The following is a 19,247-nucleotide window of genomic DNA, read 5'->3' on the forward strand; positions in this document are numbered from 1 at the left end:
GGGATAAAAGCTTACATCTGATAACACTCTCTCACTGCGTGGGTTTAGAGAGTGAAGGTGACGTCATTCTGCACAGCAGGAGCCAATGAGAGCAGAGCTGACATCAGGCTGATAAACAGAAACAAACAATAAGCAGCGATGCGGTGCGATGGCGCCCTCTGCTGGACGCGAAACAGCACAACACGAACGACCTTACAGCTGTTTTAAATATATAATAAATTTAATTGATTTACAATTAACATTTTACAAGCCTGATTTTATTTATTTATTTATTTCAGATTAGATTGGAAGATAAAATGTGTTCAACAGTTTGCCCAGCCATCACATCAAGACCGGAGTCATCGATTTCTTTCAGCTTAACAAGCAACGGATAAAGAATAAACGTCAATTCATAAATTGTTATTGCAAATTTTTTTTTAGGAGATGAAAAGAGGAACGTGAGACTTCATGGATGTCACAGTAACTCCCGCTTCATCGCCCTCAGAGTGTTTAACCCGTTTTACTTCCATTCATAAGCATGGATCAGGTCTCATGTAAGTATCGACAGGACGCCACGTGCAGTAGAATAAGTCACTATTTTTATTGAGTAAAAATTCAAGATGAACATTTAGTGCAGACTAAAACCAGTGTAACAAATTCACCACGATTGAAAAAAAATGAAACGTCTGCATCTCGCTGTAAAAAAATATGGTCTATTCCACCTGTAGAGCAAATGTTCTTTGTAAATACACGTATATGCAAAGTCTTAATGTCCCTCCTGAACAATTTGTTTAAATTAGTGACACCAGACCCGAACACTCAAAAGGCTGCTTTTATAAATCAAAGCATTCTTTGTAATACATTAGCATTTATCTCAGTCTTTACACTGTAAATATGTACCCAGTCCTTCACTTTACATTTCAACTAAACGGTTTGTTGAGACAAAGAAAAAAAAAAAAAAGGGAATAAAATGTAAAACGAGGGCGTATGTGGTCATAAACACCATGCAGAGCCAGCTGGGGTCAGCGGCGATGGCGGCTTCGGCCCGAATGGCTGCTGCTGCTGCTGTGGTGTTTGCTCTTGTGAGAGCGTTCGTAAGAACGTGATCTCTCACGCCGGTCTCTGTGATGCCCCCCGCTTCCGCGGTCGTGTCTGTGTTTTTTAGTCGTCAGGTCGGCGGAGGTGCGTTCGCGCTCCCTCTCGCGTTCTCTCTCCCGCTCTCGGTCTCTCGGCTTGCTGCCGGACCGCGAGCGCTTCCTCTTGTGTCCGTGGCGAGAGTGGAGCTTCAGGTCGTCCGAGCGTAGTTTGGCTTTGAGGTGCGGCAAAAGGGGAGACGGGGCGACGTGGTTCGAGTGTCGCCGTGGAGACAGACTGCGGCTGTGAGAGCGGCTGCGCGAGCGTGAGCTGTAAGTACCCGAGCGACTGCGCCTGCTGTTGTAGCTGTAAGAGAAAAGTCTTTTTACTACAAACCCAGCTATAAACAGGTCACAGACATTAAATGTATAAACAAAATAATGTCGTTATTATAACTACACTAACAGACAAATACAACTCGGTTTAATTATATTTTAACGTGTTAAACGGTAAAAACAGAACTCACTGTCGTCGTGGAGATCGCGATCGGGACCGAGAGCGTGTTCTCGAGCGCGAGCGGCTCCCGCTCCGACTGTTTCGACCCAGTTTACTTTCCTTCCTGAGCCTGAGACACAAAAAAACTGCAAGTTATCTCAGATTTTATTTTTAAAAGACGAATAACGTGACAGACGTCCTGAACACTCACCCGTTGTGAGGACTCTTGGAGCCCTGAGCCCGATCTTCAGCTTCCTTTTTCACCGCTTTGAGCGGCTGAGGATTCGGAGATTTCTCGTCCGCCTTCGTCACGTTGGGAGAACCTGCAGGATCGTGACAAAGGGAACGTCAGAACTTAAACACTCCAGGACACACACACACATATCAGGGGTGGGGTGGGGTGGCATGGGGCAGCTGTACCTGGTTTAGACGCAGGAGAAAAGCCTCCCAGTGTGGAGAGCGCAGGCGTCCCGTCTGGATTCAGCCCCTTGGCCTTGAGCTTCGCCTCCTGCAGAGCCATCTTCCTCTTCTCCACCTCCCTCTCCAGGAGATCGTAGTTTGGCTGAGAGCAGAACACAAGCAGGACATAAGCGATACAGCATGAAAACAGGAACATGACACCAGAAGCTGGAATGGTGAGTCAGGCCAAAGTCATGAGAGACGTTTGCGTACCTTCTTTCTCGAGTACAGCTTCAGTGTCGTGATACAGATGTCCTTGATCTCCTCTTCCGTGGCTCCGAACAGGAGATACCAGTGCGGCCGATTCGGAAGAGGAATCTGAGACGGACGGAGCGAGACGGAGCGTTTTAAATGGCAGTGTGTGATATTTTCTACTCCTACTTCCTTGCATGTTCTGTAAATTCGCTCTAACGCGTTACAAACAGCAGGTTATGTCGGTTTCGCAAAACCGACCGACTGATTTTAATAAATAAATCTCAACAGACTTCCCTTCATGTAAAAAACCAATGACTGCAAATTACAAACACCTCAAGCCTACAAACCAAATCCCTTCCCCTGGGAAACCAGCGCCGAACGTCCCACATTTGCATATTGAAACATTAACTACATCCAGTTCACAGCTGACATAAAGCAGTCATGGAGTAGATTTACACCCCTTTTAGGAAGGAGACTGGGGAGGAAACACTGCAAGATGATCTCTATAGCATCGAGGTGAATTATGTAGTGCTTTCTATTTGATGTAAAGAGACAGAGATAGCAAAGGAGCCATGAAGTGTACACAACAAACGACGGGCCGTACACATACCTGTAGAGCTCGAGCCGCGAGGTAAATGCAGGCGCACGCGATGGTCTCGGCTTGAAACCGCACGAACACGTTGGTCCGAAGGCTGTCGTTCATGTAGTTCCTGCAACACAAAAGATGAAGCACAACATTGCAGATGTCTCCCTGAGCTCCAGCCTCTGACAATCCCCCATATCTCTACCCATGATGCAGTGCGTTCAAGACACGCTTAAGGAGACTCGGTGTTTAGCTTTGTCCGTTCCCTCCCTCTTTAATCTCTGTCTCTCACTTCTGGCTGCCTGAACATGAACAATGGCAGGTTTTCTCTTTCCTTTTTTACACACACATGCAGAACAGATGAGAGCACGTTCACAGTGGAATGGTTTGCTCGGTCCTGGATACGACCCCCGACTCCTTATTTACTGCCTGCACATGCAAAGAGCTTAAAAAGAAAAACCACGACCACAGACTTTCATGCAAATCAAGTCATTTAACTAGAAACTACGATGCAAGCGTACAATCACATCTGGGGTTTTTTTTTTTTTGCTCGATGCTCGTAAAACGTCGGATGTCGCGTCGCCTGCAGCGACGGGTCGAGCTAGCTTTCGGCAAACGCAAAGACGAGGCTGATTAAAGTGAAATCGGGAGACGGACGTAGCCGGTGGCTGAGAAACAAACAACAGGGATGACGTCATGCAAAGGGACACGCGACAGCATGCGCCCACGGGAGACGAAAGCCAAGAGCACAGCAGCGGCTACGCAAAGAACGGGCCGACGAGCGTCTTCTGCGACACGCGGCTAACTAGCAGACAGAACACGGCTCGAGTAAGGACAAGTCGTCGGATTACGACGTGCTGTCGCACCGTGGCGTGATTATATCCTCGGAAGCTGCTTACAAAAGGTCAGAAATAAACGAATAAAAAAAACAAAAAACAACGACTTCATAAACTGAGACGACTAGAAGCAGATTAAGTTTCAGACTCTTTTACTTAAAGGAAAACTCCACCATGAAACGAACGTCTGTACGGTTCTCGTGCTTTACGGTGTCGCTGCCAGTAACTTTTATTTATTAGCCTACAGTTATTAATTATTTCTATTGAATTAACACCTTTTGTTGACCTTCGTTGTCGCTACCAGAGGAAATGTAACCACGACGAAGGTCAATAGAAGATTAAGGTTAATGCAATAGCAAATGGTTCAGGGTGGATTTGTCCTTTAAGGCCTAAATGTTAATAAGACATGGAGCTCACGGTCACGGCCCTGACATGATGAGGAAACAGGAAATGGACTGTTGGTGCTGGATGCTACATTTCTAAAGACCACATCAGCATCAACACACAATACATATGTACATTTAACTACCAAAAAAAATTTTTTTTTTTTACTTATAAAAATAAAAAAAAAGAAGATAAATCCTACTTTAATACCTACTTGCTTATCATAAATTCTCATAAAATGTGGAATTTACACTGAATTTAAAAAAAAAAAATTTAAAAAAAAAGGGACAAAAAATACAAATCCTTGTGGACAACCCCAAGAAAACAAGATGATGCTGCCAGATGGAAAAGGCCCCCTTCAGTGATTCTCGGGCAGAGAGCTCTCACTGGATTGGCCGTCTCGAGACGGGCAGCCAATGGGGGCAGATTCCTGGGGTCATGTGGTTGGAGGAGCAGAGTTCAGAGGTTCTTTATGACACTTACCATCATGGACTACCCTTTAATCAAAGAGTAGAGAGAAAGGACAAAGTTAAACTGAGATCTCCGTTTGAGTGCTTTTATGACATTAGAGAAAGAAAAAAAAATTGTGGGGAAATAAAAAGAAAAAAACAAAAAGACATGTCTGAGTGAAGACAAATCAATTCCATCATCAGGTAAAGGGGAGAAAAGAAAGAAAAAGTACAGAGCAAAGGGTTCAGTGTGACTACACAGGTTCCTAACAGAGCGTAATGATGTACTCACCAAGCTGTCTGGACCAGCGTTTGGTTCTTCTCGCACTCCAGGACCTGCAGGTACATGACGATGATCTGAAACGGGACGACAGACAGTGTGGGTTACGCCGCGGCGACGGGCGGCCGGAAAGCACAGGTGTGTTAACCACGAGCGCATCAGATCCTGGCCTGACTTACGTCACTGTGGACAATGTGGGCATGCACTGACGTCTACGTGTCGACTGTTACGTGTCTGTTTTGTTTAACTTTCTCTCTCGCATGCAGTCGTCGAGGTTCTATGCTCTGCACGCCCTGCATTTATTTTAGCATCTTCCTGCTCTACTTGACTGCACGAAGCCACAAAGGGCTCGCTGACGTTTGGTCAGGTCGTGTGATTGAGGAAACGGGACTCACCTTGTGTGGATGCTTGACGTGGACGCAGAAACCCAGCTCCTTCAGCACGCGTCGCTCGGCTTTGATCACCTGGTTTTTCGTGTTTATGTAGTTCTGATCGAGTATCAATGGGCTCGCACTCCTGATTCATAAAGGAATGAAAATACAGTCGTTTTCCCCCAAAACCCAATTATGTCTCAAAAAATAAAAATAAAAAAATGCCAGAGTGCCTTTTTGCTTGTTTCAGTTTAGACAAAGCAAAAATCAAAAAGTAGCTTTTTTTCCCTCTCCAACCAACTAAAGGCAACAGGCCCATTTTCTCTCTGTGCTTTTTAATTTCTCTTTTCTTTTTTTTTTTGAGTCCTGTAATTTCAGTAGAAGACTGTAAGTCCTACCACAAGTGACGGTGACGCGTAATAAAGCTAAGACAATTTCCTCTCTTACATCACAGCTTTAGCAGAAACAGCACACCCCTGAAGCCCTGGAACAGTGTAAAGGGAAAGACATTTCTACCAGAAGACAAAAATAAGCCATTCAGACAATTCCATCCCTTCAGGAACAGTGAATAAAATCTTTATGCAGGACTTGGAGCCATTTCCCCAATTTCCCAGCATCTGGAAAATAGCTCCAAAGTGTCTACAGAGATAAAACACTCATGTGACAATGAACAGGAATTGAATTTAAAAAATAAAACTGCATCATGAAATCTACTTCTCTACATAAGTCATAGGAAGGTTTTCAAGAGACCTAACAAGAAAAGCACACACATTTGTTCTGTTGCTATAAATGCACTTTTGTAAGGAAGAAAAAAAAATGTAGTTTTTTTTTTTTTTTGGAAGATGGAAAAACATACGCTTTAAACAACGTCACTGTTTTTTTTTTTTAAAGGGTGCCATTAACGTGGGATGTGGTGGCCTGGTGGTTAAGGTGTTAGACCGTGATCAGAAGGTCCACCAAGCTGCCACTGTTGGGCCCCTGAGCAAGGCCCTTAAAAATCGATTGCTCAGTCATATAAAACAGATAAAAATGTAAGTCAGTCTGTATAAAGGTGCCGATCACATCTAATCACATATATGTGATCTCACATAATCACATCGATTTTGTAACCATTTTATTACCATCAGTAACAAATAAGTATTGCAGCTACGACTATTACCATTATTAAAGAGTGCGTTAAAGTAACGTTACATAAATTATTAGAATATAAAAGCCCTGATAAGCTTGAGGACGTTACAAGCTCTGCATGGATGCACATGTCTTAACCATGAACTTGAGATAGAGAGAGAAAGAGAGAGAGAGAAAAAAAAAAAACACTAATGTTGGTACTAAATCACTAGCTCTTGGAGGACCCTATGGAGTGGATCTTAAGAGTGTCCCTAATCTAAGGTGTGTTTTCTGTGAAAGCTGTGATGTCTGAGGTGTTTCTCGGTCTGTCTCACTGCTACAAAAACAGCATCATCACCTGCGTTAGAAACCACAAGCTTAAACTGAGCTACAGGAGTGAGCCAGACGCTGTGGGACCAGCGGCCAACCTTTTGTGGTCCCCGAGTCTCCCAGTGAGCGCGTTCAGAGCACTGGCGCCTCCCAGGGGAGCGGGGGGAGAGCCACGCCTCACTCGTTCGCACTGTTGCCATGCCGACTGCTTCAGCTCTACGTACCATTCCACATCACCCAGGCTTTGGTAAATGTAGCTGGTCGCTGTTAGTTGGTTGCAAGGGAAAAGAGAATTCAAGTTAATACCACAGTCTTTATTCAGCTGAACAGCCCTATCACCCCTCCCACTACTAATGAATCTACAAATCCAATTATATTAATCCTCTGTTAAAAAAAAATTATGACTTAATGGTTAGGATGCATTTTTTTCTTTATTACGTGTGCGGGTAAGCAGACGATTATCTCGCTCTTACTACCATTTATGACAGATGATGAAACTGAAAAGCCTTAAAATGGTTTAGAGTACAGAAATCAAACAAAATGGCACTCAAATCGGCACATTATTATAAAAATAAATAAAAATAAATAAAAGCAGTTACTAATCGCAGTTAGCAGGTTTAAAGTATACCTGATTCTCTTATGTAAAGTGATGATGTTACATGTTAAACAAAGACAACTCTGTCGAGGTGAAAAGGTTTTGCTGGCACGAAGAAAGCAAACAGGAAACAGTTACAGAAAAATTGTAAGAGGGCGGCTGCACGCTTACCTTTTTCCTCTGATCTGCCTCAGATGATGAAAGACGTTAATCACGTCCCTTATTCGACGTGGGGCTTCTTCGATCTTCGAGGCCAGATTGATACAGGCCATGGCAACGATCTGAACAGGAAAAATAAATCCAGGCAACGTTACGCCTTCAGCGTCTCACACACACACTATCGATGTGAACTACAATAACACAAATTAGATGACATGAAACATTATGTAGGTTAATAAAGGGCTGTTCTGGTTGGACATGCTGTAAAGCCTGCTTTGGTCTCAACTGGCTTGGCAACAAAAATAAAGACAAATACGACATATTAGATAAAAGATTAAGCTTAAGTCTGATTAATGACGTGACAAGAAAACGTTAACGGTGTGAGAGTAAAAATAAACCCTGTAAAAACAAGCCAGGGGGTTAAGCTATGACCTCAAGTCGACTGTAAAACAGATGCGTGTTTGTGGTTGGATGTGCGGGCTGTCAATCATTTTATAGACACTGTACTGGCCACTTAGGCAGAAAGGGGCGGGGTTTGGTCAAGTTGAACTGGAAAAAAAATCATCCAATCATTAAAAGCACACAATATCACATCATTCCCCTTTAAATGTGCTTTTTTTTACCCACACGAAGGCAGTAAGTGTTAACATAAGCATTAATCTACATATAATAGTTAATGCCAGTTAAAAGTGTGGCGTTACACTGAGGGCTTTACAAACATGGCCGCCAGAACGAACGTTGTGTTGACGCACGCACGCACTCGCGCACGCGGCCTAGTCAGCTAATATCAAGGAGAAAATTCACTCCTTACCTCAAAACTGTGTTTCACAATTGACTTGGAGTAAAAAAAACGATGAAACAGCACTTGACCGGTTGCCATTGCCACCTGTAAAATAACAAACAATCCCATTTCATTTTCCTCAAGAACTCAAAGAGCGCTCCGACGTCCGCCATTTTGTTTTTGTTTAGCATGGTAGGATAGCTAGCATGTTAGCTCAGCTAAAAGCCGGCATTACACGTATATCGTACTGTACAGTCGGTTAAATTACATACTGTTTAGTTAAGTACTCAGTCAAATAATCCCTTTGTTATATACAAGTGGCATTTCAGTCTACATCAAGCTAATTATCTACGTTAACTAGCTTGTTAGCGTAGTTGTTTTTCCCCACCGGTATTCAGACAAGTCTCGCCTTCTGCGTAGGGATTGGATCAGCAGACGAGAGCTACAGCTTTCCAGCTCTCTGATTGGTCGTTTTACCCGTCAATATTCTGTAGTGATCAATAAAAAACAAGAAGAAGGCAGCCTTGCCGGAATACAGGTGGGCTGTCCGGTCCCATCTATGCCACGGAGGTTCGTCATTGTTGACCAGGTTTTAGACACAAGATAAGAACTAATATACCTGTGGTAAACGTAGGAGAATCCCGGCTGCTTGTATGAGCTCGCAGCCGAGGATCCGGAGGTCGGTTTCGGTGTGTAGGTCCAGGCCGTCGAGCATAGAGGGAGTCGGTGAGAGCTTTTCCTCCGGGATTAACGAGTTATCTATAGTCAGGAAGACTTCAGAATAAACCCTATCTCCTATAAGAATGCCCTCGTTGGTTGTAGCGCTGCTCGGCGCGGCAGGAGCCGGAGCTGTAGCCATTGTCGCCTCCATCGCAATACGAGCCGAACACCGAAAATACAAAGAAACGCTCGGGTAAGGGCGGAAGTGTTGACGCGCATGCGCAGTAAGACGTCCTGCCGCGTAACACAGAAACTCGCTGTGGTAGAAAAACCTACGCGTTTCCATTTTTACCAACAAATAGTTCCAGATTTTTGTTCACGTTTAAAAAAACCCAAACAAAATAAGTAAATTTTCAGAACTACACCATTATCGTATACGTGTGTTTTTATCTCTCTCTCTCTCTCTTCATGAAATGAGAAAATATCGATTTGTTAACGATATTTTATTGCGTGTTTGTAACAACAGAAGTTCCGATGACGTCGATTCCAGGAACGAGGGTTTGGACCGCAGCACATTGCGAAAGTCCTCGTAACCCTCCGCGATAACGTCACCACGCAGACAGCACGTTATTATAGTACACGTTAGGTCACGGAAACACGCGTAGCACGTGATAGCACGTGATCCCTACACACGTCATCTCAGTACAACAAACGATAGATGAGTCTTACAGAAGGTTAAATAAACACAGCAATACAGTGTGTTTCAGGACAAACATTTGTTGATCTGAACTTCACACCTTGTTGGTCTGTTGTTACCAAACACTCTCAGTAATAGTGTGGATTAGAAGTGGAGATTTCACTGGAGGTTCCCTGTGTTCCTGGAGCACTTTAAGTGATCTGTACTGCTTGTTTGTTCTCGCCAGGTCTTCTGCAGTCTCCTTCCATTTGGTCTTGATGGACGGGTCTGCACCCCTCTCCAGCAAAACGCTCAGAACCTGGCGAATAAAGTATAGACGTAAGCGTAGACGGACACAAGGGATGAAAAACAACATCGTCTTCTCTCAAATCAGCAAAGACTGACTTAACTTCAAGTTTAGCCAAACACACTCATTTATTGCGGTCAAGCAAGACCAGACATGATTGTTTGAATTTGCAACACTACACCTCCCCTCCAGCAGAGGTCAGTATACCTGAGTTTCAATCAGTTCCTGGTTTCCATTATATAAGCTCATGTCTTGTAGTCCATCTTTACAAATCCTTGCCTTGCTATTCTCTCACGTCCGGAGCTGTTTTCCTTGAGTTTCTGTTCTAGCCATGATGCCTAACTCATGGGTTGTGTTTTGAGAAAACCCTGCACTTCGATCCTCCGTTCTTCTTCTTGATTCTGATTTGTGACAAATGATTTTGTGTGACTTTCATTGCTTTTTATCTCCATTAAAATCATCACTTAAGTGCAAAACGAAAGAATAAAACTAAAGAATAGAACGTCTTCATAGTGCAGAAAAGCTAGTTTTACAGAAAGTGGAAATATTGCTTTTGCTTTTGCTCTCATTCAGATGTTGCTTAGGTCATATCGAAGAAGTAAAACACACAAAAAAGTATTAAGTGAATCTTTTCCCTCATAGCAGAAAAACTCACCTAAATTTGGAAAGATCTAGTTGGAAAGAAATCAACAAGAAAGGCAATAACAGTTACCTTTTTTAATGTTTAAATGTTATTCTATGGCTATAAATATGACAATATGAAGCATTTTGATACGTAGGTCTTCAGACACCTTAGTGAGAGAGGAAACAGCACCTTGCAGTGTCCCCTTTCTATGGCCAGGTGCAGTGGGGTCCTCCCCAGCCTTTCAGTGGCGTTCACGTCTGCTCCATAATGCAGCAGGAGCTTTGCTGCTTCAGCGTTGTCCTTTAGTGTGGAGCAATGCAGCGGGGTCATGTGAAGGCTGTCCCTGTCCTCCAGCCCGGCCCCGTTCAGGATGAGGAGATGGAGAACCGCTCCGGAGCCACTGAGGGCAGCCAGGTGCAGCGGAGTGGCCTGATCCTTGTCCTTCACGCTCACCTTCGCTCCAGCAGCTAGCAGGTGCTGCAGGACCTGATAAATGGAAGTGAGAAGAAACAGAAAAATGGTGGATGTAGGAAAAAGGACAGATTAAATGGTGCTAAGGAGATGGGAATGGTGTCTTGTGATTCACCAGTGCAAATACCATCTGTTGCTCTGTATGCGCTTGGCTTGGTGCACTGACAGCATAGCGAAAGCCAAAGGGCAATGAGACCTTGAGTGTACACTCAGTTCTTGGCAGTGGCACTTGTGGTACAAATGGAAAATAAAGAAATTTTTGGAGTATTTTAGACACAGATAATTTTAAAGTGCTATGATATCATGTTTGGTGTTCCTCAATGTTCTCTACTGAAATCCACCTTAGGTTTTATTATCTTTTCTTAAAAAATCATTTATTTATCAATATAATTCTTTCTGGCCTCCATCTAAAATGGGGTTCTTTAAGGTTTCACAGAATTTTTAGAGCTTTTGCAGACATAGCCAAATCATAACTGCTAGCCAAAAACAGCTATCAATTTTGGAGAATAAAAGCCAACCACTGGCCACTGCGTATGGCTTCATAAGAGAGCTAACCATGCTTAGAGGAGATCGATAACTTCGGTAAGAGAACGTATCAGTATTAGAGTTGTTTTAACTAACCAGAGTCAGGGATTGTGTTTTAGTTAGCTTTATCCAAACCCATTCATGTGATCACCTTCTTCTCAGCGGAGCAGGCACACAGGTGCAGTGCCGTTCGGCCGTTGGAACCTCTGAGGTTAGCATCGGCTCCACGATGAAGCAGGAGTCTGACGGCTGACTCGTTTCCAATCATCACAGCCAGCTGCAGGGGACTAGTTACCACACCGTTCGGCCCTTCCAGCTCCGCCCCGTTATCCAGCAGCAACTCGGCCACATCGCCCCAACCCCCGAACACGGCCCAATGCAGTGGCGTCCACCTACGTGAGTCCAGCACATCAGGTGATGCCAGGTGCTGCAGCAGTGTCCGAGCTGTGCTCAGGTGCCCTCCAGCCGCAGCCAGGTGGAGGGGCGTTTGGCCACAACAGGAACGTGCCCAGTGGGACGCTCCCTTCTGGAGGAGGTACTCGGTGGCGTCTTTTTTGCCTCCCATGCAGGACCGATGCAGAGGCGTGCAGCCAAAGATATCCGGGGAGTTCACATCCATTTTGCTGGCATGAAGCAGGAACCGGAGCAGAGCGAGGTGTCCTCTGAAAGCAGCATGGTGGATGGCCGTCCAGCCGCGAGGATCTCTAGAGTACAAAACAAGCACTATAAAATCACCCATGGAGTTCACAATGTTTGGTCATCCTGAGACTTTTGTCACCTTGTGATGGAAAATCCTTCACAGCTACACTAATTACTTTGTACTTGATCGCCATTGGTTTGACAAGGCGATTAAGAGCCACTTGATTATTTCCTGATAAATCAAGTATGTTTTCTTTTAAATCGGGATTTAAATCGACTTTCTTTTGTTGTCATTTTTGTTATCTTTTAATGTACTCTCTTATTTTATACTTATGGATCACTTTTAATCAATCCAAATATTTATTTACTTTATTCGTCGATCATTTCGTGTTGGATATTTTATTTATCTTACATGGTCCAGAAGACAAGATCTCAGTTCATATCCAAATTACAAGCATTTAATAATTCATTCAGCCAAATGTTCTGCATTAAATAAGCCAACTGCTCTGCATTACAAGTGTTACCAGATATGCAGTTCTGTGTGTGTGTGTGTGTGTGTGTGTGTGTGTGTGTGTGTGTGTGTGTCCTTGCACAACGATCTGATCTCCCGTTCAGCCACAGCTCGCAACCTTGGGGTAACCATGGACAATCAACTGTCCTTTTCCTCTCATGTTGCTAATGTGACTCGCTCATGTCGGTTTCTTCTCTACAACATTAGAAGGATTCGGCCATTTTTGTCCACACAGACTGCTCAGGTACTTGTTCAGTCTCTTGTCATTTCTAGACTGGATTACTGCAATGCACTGCTGGCAGGTCTACCTATGAACGCAATCCGTCCTCTGCAAATGATCCAAAATACAGCTGCCCAGCTTGTTTTCAACCTGACAAAGTTCTCCACACCACCCCGCTGCTGCGATCCCTCCACTGGCTTCCTGTAGCTGCACGCATCAGATTCAAAACACTGATGCTGGCCTACAAAGCCAAAAATGGACCATCTCCCTCTTACCTCAAAGCCCTCATCATTCCTCGCACTGCACCCCGCAACCTCTACCGATCTACCAGCACTGCTCGACTGGTTCCACCATCTCTCAGGGTAAGAGGCAAGTATACTATAATGCCCCTTTTCCACCGAAGCAGTTCGAGTGCTGGTTCGGAGCCAGACCCTAATTTAGAACCAGTTCTTTCTGTTTCGACCGCCAAAGCACCGACTCCGAACCTGGAAAAGTGGTTCGTAAGTAGCACCAAAACGTTGCTGGTCTAGACTTAAGAACCGCTTGGGGTGGGAGTTGGGGGCGGGGCTACTGTTAGCGCATTTCATAATGTACCTTAAGTATACTAATGTTTAATACACTTTTACTTTACCGCGATATGATACATTATCAGCACACATGATAGTAGGTAGCTACATGATAAGGCTAAATTTTTTTCTGTGTTAACGATAAAATAACGTTATGTACTTTATCGATTACAACCTCCGTTTATACAGATTACACGGAGCTGCACGTACACGTTTTATGCGCCGCGTTTGGATGCCAATGTAGGTTCGCAAAGCCATGAGCATTAACAGTAAAGCAACATCCGCCATTGTTGTTGTGTTTGTGTTTGCCGCTGCTGCGCTAACGTTGCTGGGACACGTGACACGTATACAGTGACGTCACACTCGGCGCTGTGATAGCCGGTGGAAAGGCAGACCGGTTCTTGGAAGGTTCGCCAGTGGAACCAACATTGAACCAGCACCAGCGCTAGTTCTGAACCAGCACCCGGTTCTTTCCGGTGGAAAAGAGGCACAAGACTCTTCTCTGTTCTGGCACCAAGGTGGTGGAATGAACTTCCCCTAGAGGTCCAGACAGCCGAGTCACTGGCTATTTTCAAGCGGCGGTTGAAGACCTACTTATTCAGGAAACACTTCAACTAGCACTTCTTTCCTTATATTTTGCATTAAAAAAAAATACAACCTTTGACACTTTTTCATTGTAACTTTGAACAAATGTTTTAAACTCATTGTATCTTAAGTCTGTAACCTAGTGAACCAGCATTAATGTATTCAATGTTAGAGATTTAATCACTTATGTACGTCGCTCTGGATAAGGGCGTCTGCCAAATGCTCTAAATGTAAATGTGTGTGTGTGTATTTAGAAGGGGGGAGGGGGTGGTGTCAAAGTTTTCCATCATGTTTTTCACAGTACCATAAAGTTAAAGGTCATCGATGACTTACGTGCAGTCAGCGGGGACGCCACAGTTCACCAGACCCTTCACGTGCTCCACGCGTCCGTCCCAGGCTGCGTAATGCAGCTTGTACGCGTCCAGCCGAGAGGGGTGTGGTCTGGGACGACCGTGGAGCCTCCACTGCCTCGGCCTGACAGCGGCTCCGGCAGAGCTTTGAATCTTCTTCTCTACAGATTGCAGGGACACCATGTCATGCAGCTCTATCCACTTCCACTGCAGCTCAGGCCCGGCAGACGCCATGACTCCGACACGCCGACACGACCTGCAGAAACATAGCACTTACAGTTCAACAGTGTGGATTCAGTAAAGCTGCTCTCACACTGGACACATTAAATGTTAAGTGTGTGAAGGTGGTTGAGGTTTGATCAATAAAATGAATTGGGGAATAAAAGTGAGATCACAGCAGGGGGAAATGAATGCTAGGAAGAGACCCGTAGAATCACGTCTGCTGATTCACATTTAATAAATAAATCTCAGTTAAATCTCCAGGTTAACATAAATCACATAACAGACACTTTACATAATGTCTAATATCATTTGTTTGACTGCACCATCAGCTTAGTTTCATAAATCTTCCTGTGAGTGCTGGGCAGAGTTCAGTGATCTCTCACACCATAAACACACACACACATATGCACACACACATATGCACACACACACACATACGTCTCCAATGCGATCCTGACGCAGTGCTCCACTACTGCCATGACTTCTTAAAGAGAGCGCTCTTCATGTTCCTGACACACTGCCACCTCATTACTCACAACTTTCGCATGACTACATTAAAATGATATCAGGAACTTTAGTCATCTCATTTCGCAGGTTTTTATCGAGCAGCTTCACTGAAACAGTTGTACGAACTGCTCTAAAGGGGTCATTCTTTAAAAGAGTTCATCACTGAACACTGATCTTTGACTAAATGTTCAGTCATGGTGTCATTCTGGATTCTGATTGGTCAGAAGTCAGGTCTTTTTTTTGACGGTCTATCCTATTAGCAGTTCTAAAGTAACAATGTTCACAGAGATTTGCCTCAGACTTGTTCTGTAAACAGATAAAACCCAGTGTTAAGGAGATGCTTATTTAACATAATTTATGGAAAGAGTCTCCAGTGTCAGCGCTTTGTAACAGTCAGAGGTAAAGCTGTAACTTTAAGCTTTCTGACACCTTCAGGACAGAGGAGTTTACGCTTCTTTGTGGTTTCTATGGAAACAAGACATGCTGAGGTTTTATTTTTGTCTTCTTAACCTGAAGAGATAGAAAAAGAGGAGACTGGTGAAGGAACTACTGTCTATAGCCACTATAATGTAAGTGAGAACATGACTCAGAGGTGAATTCCTAACTTAAATAACAACACGAGGAGCTAAAGAGAAGTAAAATATCTTAGCTAGCTAACAACATGTCAGAGCAGTCGACTTACCTATCTAATAACGTATCAGAGCAGTCGACTTAGTTGACTTAGCTAACCTGTCAGAGCAGTCGACTTAGCTATCTAATAACGTATCAGAGCAGTCGACTTAGTCGACTTAGCTAACCTGTCAGAGCAGTCGACTTAGCTACCTAATACCCTGTCAGAGCAGTCGACTTAGCTACCTAATAACCTGTCAGAGCAGTCGACTTAGCTACCTAATAACCTGTCAGAGCAGTCGACTTAGCTATCTAATAACCTGTCAGAGCAGTCGACTTAGCTATCTAATAACCTGTCAGAGCAGTCGACTTAGATAGCTAATAACCTGTCAGAGCAGTCGACTTAGCTGGCTAATAACCTGTCAGAGCAGTCGACTTAGCTATCTAATAGCCTGTCAGAGCAGTCGACTTAGCTAGCTAATAACGTATCAAAGCAGTTGACCTGGCTATCTAATAACGTACTATCTAGCAATGAATCTACAATGTTGCACAGAATTAAGGTGTTTTTTAAAAACAAATATTTATGTACTTGAAATTTATTAAAAGCAGTGTCCGATTTTTCAAGAATTTCTTAGCTAATCTTAACTCCGCTAATCTTAACTGTCTGTAGATGAGCACTGCTTCATGAATCTGAAGAGATCTTGTGAGGGAAATAGAAATGTAGGGATTTGGAACGACGCATAAAAATAAAGTGTTGAAACGAAGAAGCCTCACTTTCACTTTCTCAATGTTCCTTCAACTTGTTATAGTCTAAAAATAACACTGAGGGAAAAAAAATATTATTTTTACAATAGAATTAGGTGTAATGTGTTTTATCAATTTTTTATTTAAATATATAAAACAGACGACTGTACAGTTGTGAAGAAAAAAAAAGTTGAAATCGTTTCCTGGGAAACAGCTGAAGTAAGGAAAGAGGTTTTATAAAACGTTAACACACTCAAGAGAACACAAAGTACAACATTATACAGTACTCCAGCTCAATATGTGTGTGTGTGTGTGTGTGTGTGTGTGTGAGTGTGTGTGTGTGTGTGTGTGTGTGTGTGTGAGCCAAGCGATGCTGTGCTGTGAGCAGCGGGCGAAGTGGAGGCGTGAACGGTCTGTCATGGAGTGGGAGTTTGGGAGTGTGTGTGGGTGGGACAACAGCCAATCCAGCATCCCTGTGTGTGTGTGTGCTTTTTATTTTTAAACCTCCTCTATTCCCTTCCCTTACAATTCCACCCCGCCTAAACACATCCACAAAGGACAACAACAAGCTGAGTTAAGACCTTATAAAGTATCTAGACATCAACTCATCTATTTAGTCATTATTACCTTTCCTATTAGATCTTCAAAGAAGGTCTGGATTCATGACCCAGCATTTCAGAGTTGTTGTTGATTTTAGTCGTGTAACTGAAAGTGTTTAAAAAGAAGCTGGATTGCACCTTGTGCATACTGAAAAGCTCAGCTGAGGTGTTTATGACACTCCTGATCTGATCTACTCCTACGAGAGAAAGCTTTGGTTTCATCTGTCCTCAAAGCCAGAACTAAGCATCTTGTTCACCTGACAAACCACAAACAAATCCACTTACGTTACTTGTTCATGGAGCACCGGCATAGGAGGAGTTGTCCATCTTCCACTCTGTCCTCCTCCCGTGTGCTCGCCAAGCGCCGGACCTCAGCGTCCTCTCACATGCACACTGCTTCCTCTGCTGCCGTGCTGAACATGTTCTCCAGGTTCCTGGGAGGTTGCTATGGAGAGAGCTGGTTTGTCGGCAGGCGAAGATGCGATTACATGATGGCATGTTAGGAAGAGAGGAAAAGAGAAGAGAGGAGAGAAGAGGAAGGGAGGGACAGCGAGACACATACCCTCACCACGCATGCCTCCTGTTCCTAGGAAACATCCTCAGTCTGATTTAAGATTTAATATCATAAGCTGGTGTGTCCTTCACACGGTAACGACACAATGCTGAAGGGAAATAATCGGTCACGTAAACCGCATTACAGCAGGGTTTTATACATCAGGAAGTCTAGAAAGTGTTTTATTTATCTTATAGTTCTCTTGAACAAAAATTAAGTTTTTATCCATTTATAGTTACATCTGTGAAACAAATTTGTTCCTGTTCCTTACGCTATAGCAGTCGCACCTTCTCTCCATTTCCCATTTCCCTTTTCTCTCTCTCTCTTGTTTCAAATTTACCTGTTACAAAGATCTGACACTGGAGACTCATTCCATATGTCCCTGGATATCTGGATCCACCCAGAAAAATAAAACCTCCTTGTTAACTCAACCTGATACGTCATACCCTACAACATCACATCCCAGCCATAGGATGCTAGCAAGCTAGCAGAAAGCTAGCAGTAGCCAATTAGCTAAAAGGCTAACAGATGATAGATATAATAAACTGCACACAAGGCAGGCACAAACTAACCAATAAAATACACTCAGTTTTATTCTTCTCGTCATATTTTTGCAGGTTAGCTGGCTAGCTTAAACGTGATATCGTACACTGATAGAATCTTTCCCCTTCTAACAAAACAATCTTGTATTTTACGGTTAGCTAGTTAGCCAAGTAACCTAGCTGGCTAGCACTGACTTGCTAGCTAAAATACCAATCATTGTTGTTTCAAACAAGATGTTTTGCTCTTATATCATTGCCTCGTTATGCATGGAAACCTTTTTTCTTTGAACACTTTAATAACACTGTAATAAATTCAAATTATCGATAATTAACAGCACCAAAGGGGCCGGTAAAGTGGATGATCTGCTGTCTCAAAAAATGTGTTGTTACAGTATATAATTGTAGAAGCGGTGAAGGTTTAAAGGGGATTTTAGTTGATGTTTAGAGAAGGAGTCACCAGTGTCAGCACTTTGTAATAGAAAGCTGCAATTTAAAGTTATCTTCAGGACAAAGTGAGTGAGTGATAACAGGAACTAACTTGTTAACTGGACGTTCAATATAATCAGAATCAGGATCAGGTTTATTGGCCAAGTGTGTTGACTTTGGTTCCAGCTGTTTGTGACTCTCAAAAGTACAGAAGACATAAATAACACTATACTATACAATACAGACATAAATAACACTATACTATACAGACAATACAGACATAAATAACACTATACTATACAGACAATACAGACATAAATAACACTATACTATACAATACAGACATAAATAACACTATGCTATACAATACAGACATAAATAACACTATACTATACAGACAATACAGACATAAATAACACTATACTACACAATACAGACATAAATAACACTATACTATACAAGACAATACAGACATAAATAACACTATACTATACAATACAGACATAAATAACACTATACTATACAAGACAATACAGACATAAATAACACTATACTATACAAAACAATACAGACATAAATAACACTATACTATACAATACAGACATAAATAACACTATACTATACAAGACAATACAGACATAAATAACACTATACTATACAAAACAATACAGACATAAATAACACTATACTATACAATACAGACATAAATAACACTATACTATACAATACAGACATAAATAACACTATACTATACAATACAGACATAAATAACACTATACTATACAGACAATACAGACATAAATAACACTATACTATACAAATTATACAAGACA

General features: G+C 42.9%; 3 protein-coding genes across 5 annotated transcripts in view; 1 reads left to right on the forward strand and 2 right to left on the reverse strand.

The window, feature by feature from the left end:
• Positions 1 to 809, forward strand: part of LOC113652674 (trichohyalin-like) — a 30,160-nt gene extending 29,351 nt beyond the window's left edge. Inside the window, exon 8 of the mRNA XM_047822763.1 lies at positions 421 to 809. The gene's annotated coding sequence lies outside the window, so the exon portion shown is untranslated. The remainder of the gene's footprint in view (positions 1 to 420) is intronic.
• ccnl1a (cyclin L1a) lies at positions 557 to 9,484 on the reverse strand. 2 transcript variants are annotated; one of them, XM_027161888.2, is made up of 11 exons: positions 8,697 to 9,169; positions 8,108 to 8,182; positions 7,309 to 7,418; positions 5,130 to 5,250; positions 4,747 to 4,811; positions 2,813 to 2,912; positions 2,221 to 2,325; positions 1,969 to 2,110; positions 1,760 to 1,871; positions 1,580 to 1,678; positions 557 to 1,419 (listed from the first exon to the last, which is right to left on the reverse strand). In XM_027161888.2, exons 1-11 carry the CDS (start codon positions 9,081 to 9,083, stop codon positions 1,002 to 1,004), a joined length of 1,734 nt encoding a protein of 577 aa, XP_027017689.1. In that variant the 5' UTR covers positions 9,084 to 9,169; the 3' UTR covers positions 557 to 1,001. The 2 variants fall into 2 exon arrangements, 1 of the variants encoding a protein (XP_027017689.1); XR_003442911.2 differs by lacking the exons at positions 557 to 1,419; positions 1,580 to 1,678; positions 1,760 to 1,871; positions 1,969 to 2,110 and adding an exon at positions 4,489 to 4,502 and having other exon boundaries at positions 2,257 to 2,325; positions 8,697 to 9,484.
• ankrd67 (ankyrin repeat domain 67) lies at positions 9,193 to 17,993 on the reverse strand. 2 transcript variants are annotated; one of them, XM_047822758.1, is made up of 5 exons: positions 17,179 to 17,824; positions 14,196 to 14,468; positions 11,493 to 12,045; positions 10,535 to 10,831; positions 9,193 to 9,732 (listed from the first exon to the last, which is right to left on the reverse strand). In XM_047822758.1, the coding sequence occupies exons 1-5, from the start codon at positions 17,202 to 17,204 to the stop codon at positions 9,550 to 9,552; spliced, it is 1,332 nt and encodes a 443-aa protein (XP_047678714.1). In that variant the 5' UTR covers positions 17,205 to 17,824; the 3' UTR covers positions 9,193 to 9,549. The 2 variants fall into 2 exon arrangements, with proteins under 2 accessions (XP_047678714.1, XP_047678715.1); XM_047822759.1 differs by having other exon boundaries at positions 9,596 to 9,732; positions 10,512 to 10,831; positions 17,179 to 17,993.
• Between the last annotated feature and the right edge of the window lie 1,254 nt (positions 17,994 to 19,247).

Source organism: Tachysurus fulvidraco, chromosome 13 (assembly GCF_022655615.1).
Source record: "Tachysurus fulvidraco isolate hzauxx_2018 chromosome 13, HZAU_PFXX_2.0, whole genome shotgun sequence".
NCBI lineage: Eukaryota > Metazoa > Chordata > Actinopteri > Siluriformes > Bagridae > Tachysurus > Tachysurus fulvidraco.

Coding starts and splice junctions, on each gene's coding strand:
- ccnl1a (XM_027161888.2), bottom strand. CDS start 9,083: ATGGAAACGCGTAGGTTTTTCTACCACAGCGAGTTTCTGTGTTACGCG. Junction 7,419..8,107: donor TTGTGAAACACAGTTTTGAG/GTAAGGAGTGAA, acceptor TTTCCTGTTCAG/ATCGTTGCCATGGCCTGTAT. Junction 2,913..4,746: donor ACGCTGGTCCAGACAGCTTG/GTGAGTACATCA, acceptor TTTGTGTTGCAG/GAACTACATGAACGACAGCC.
- ankrd67 (XM_047822758.1), bottom strand. CDS start 17,204: ATGCCGGTGCTCCATGAACAAGTAAC. Junction 10,832..11,492: donor CCTGCTCCGCTGAGAAGAAG/GTGATCACATGA, acceptor TCCATTTATCAG/GTCCTGCAGCACCTGCTAGC. Junction 9,733..10,534: donor TAGAAAGGGGACACTGCAAG/GTGCTGTTTCCT, acceptor TTTATTCGCCAG/GTTCTGAGCGTTTTGCTGGA.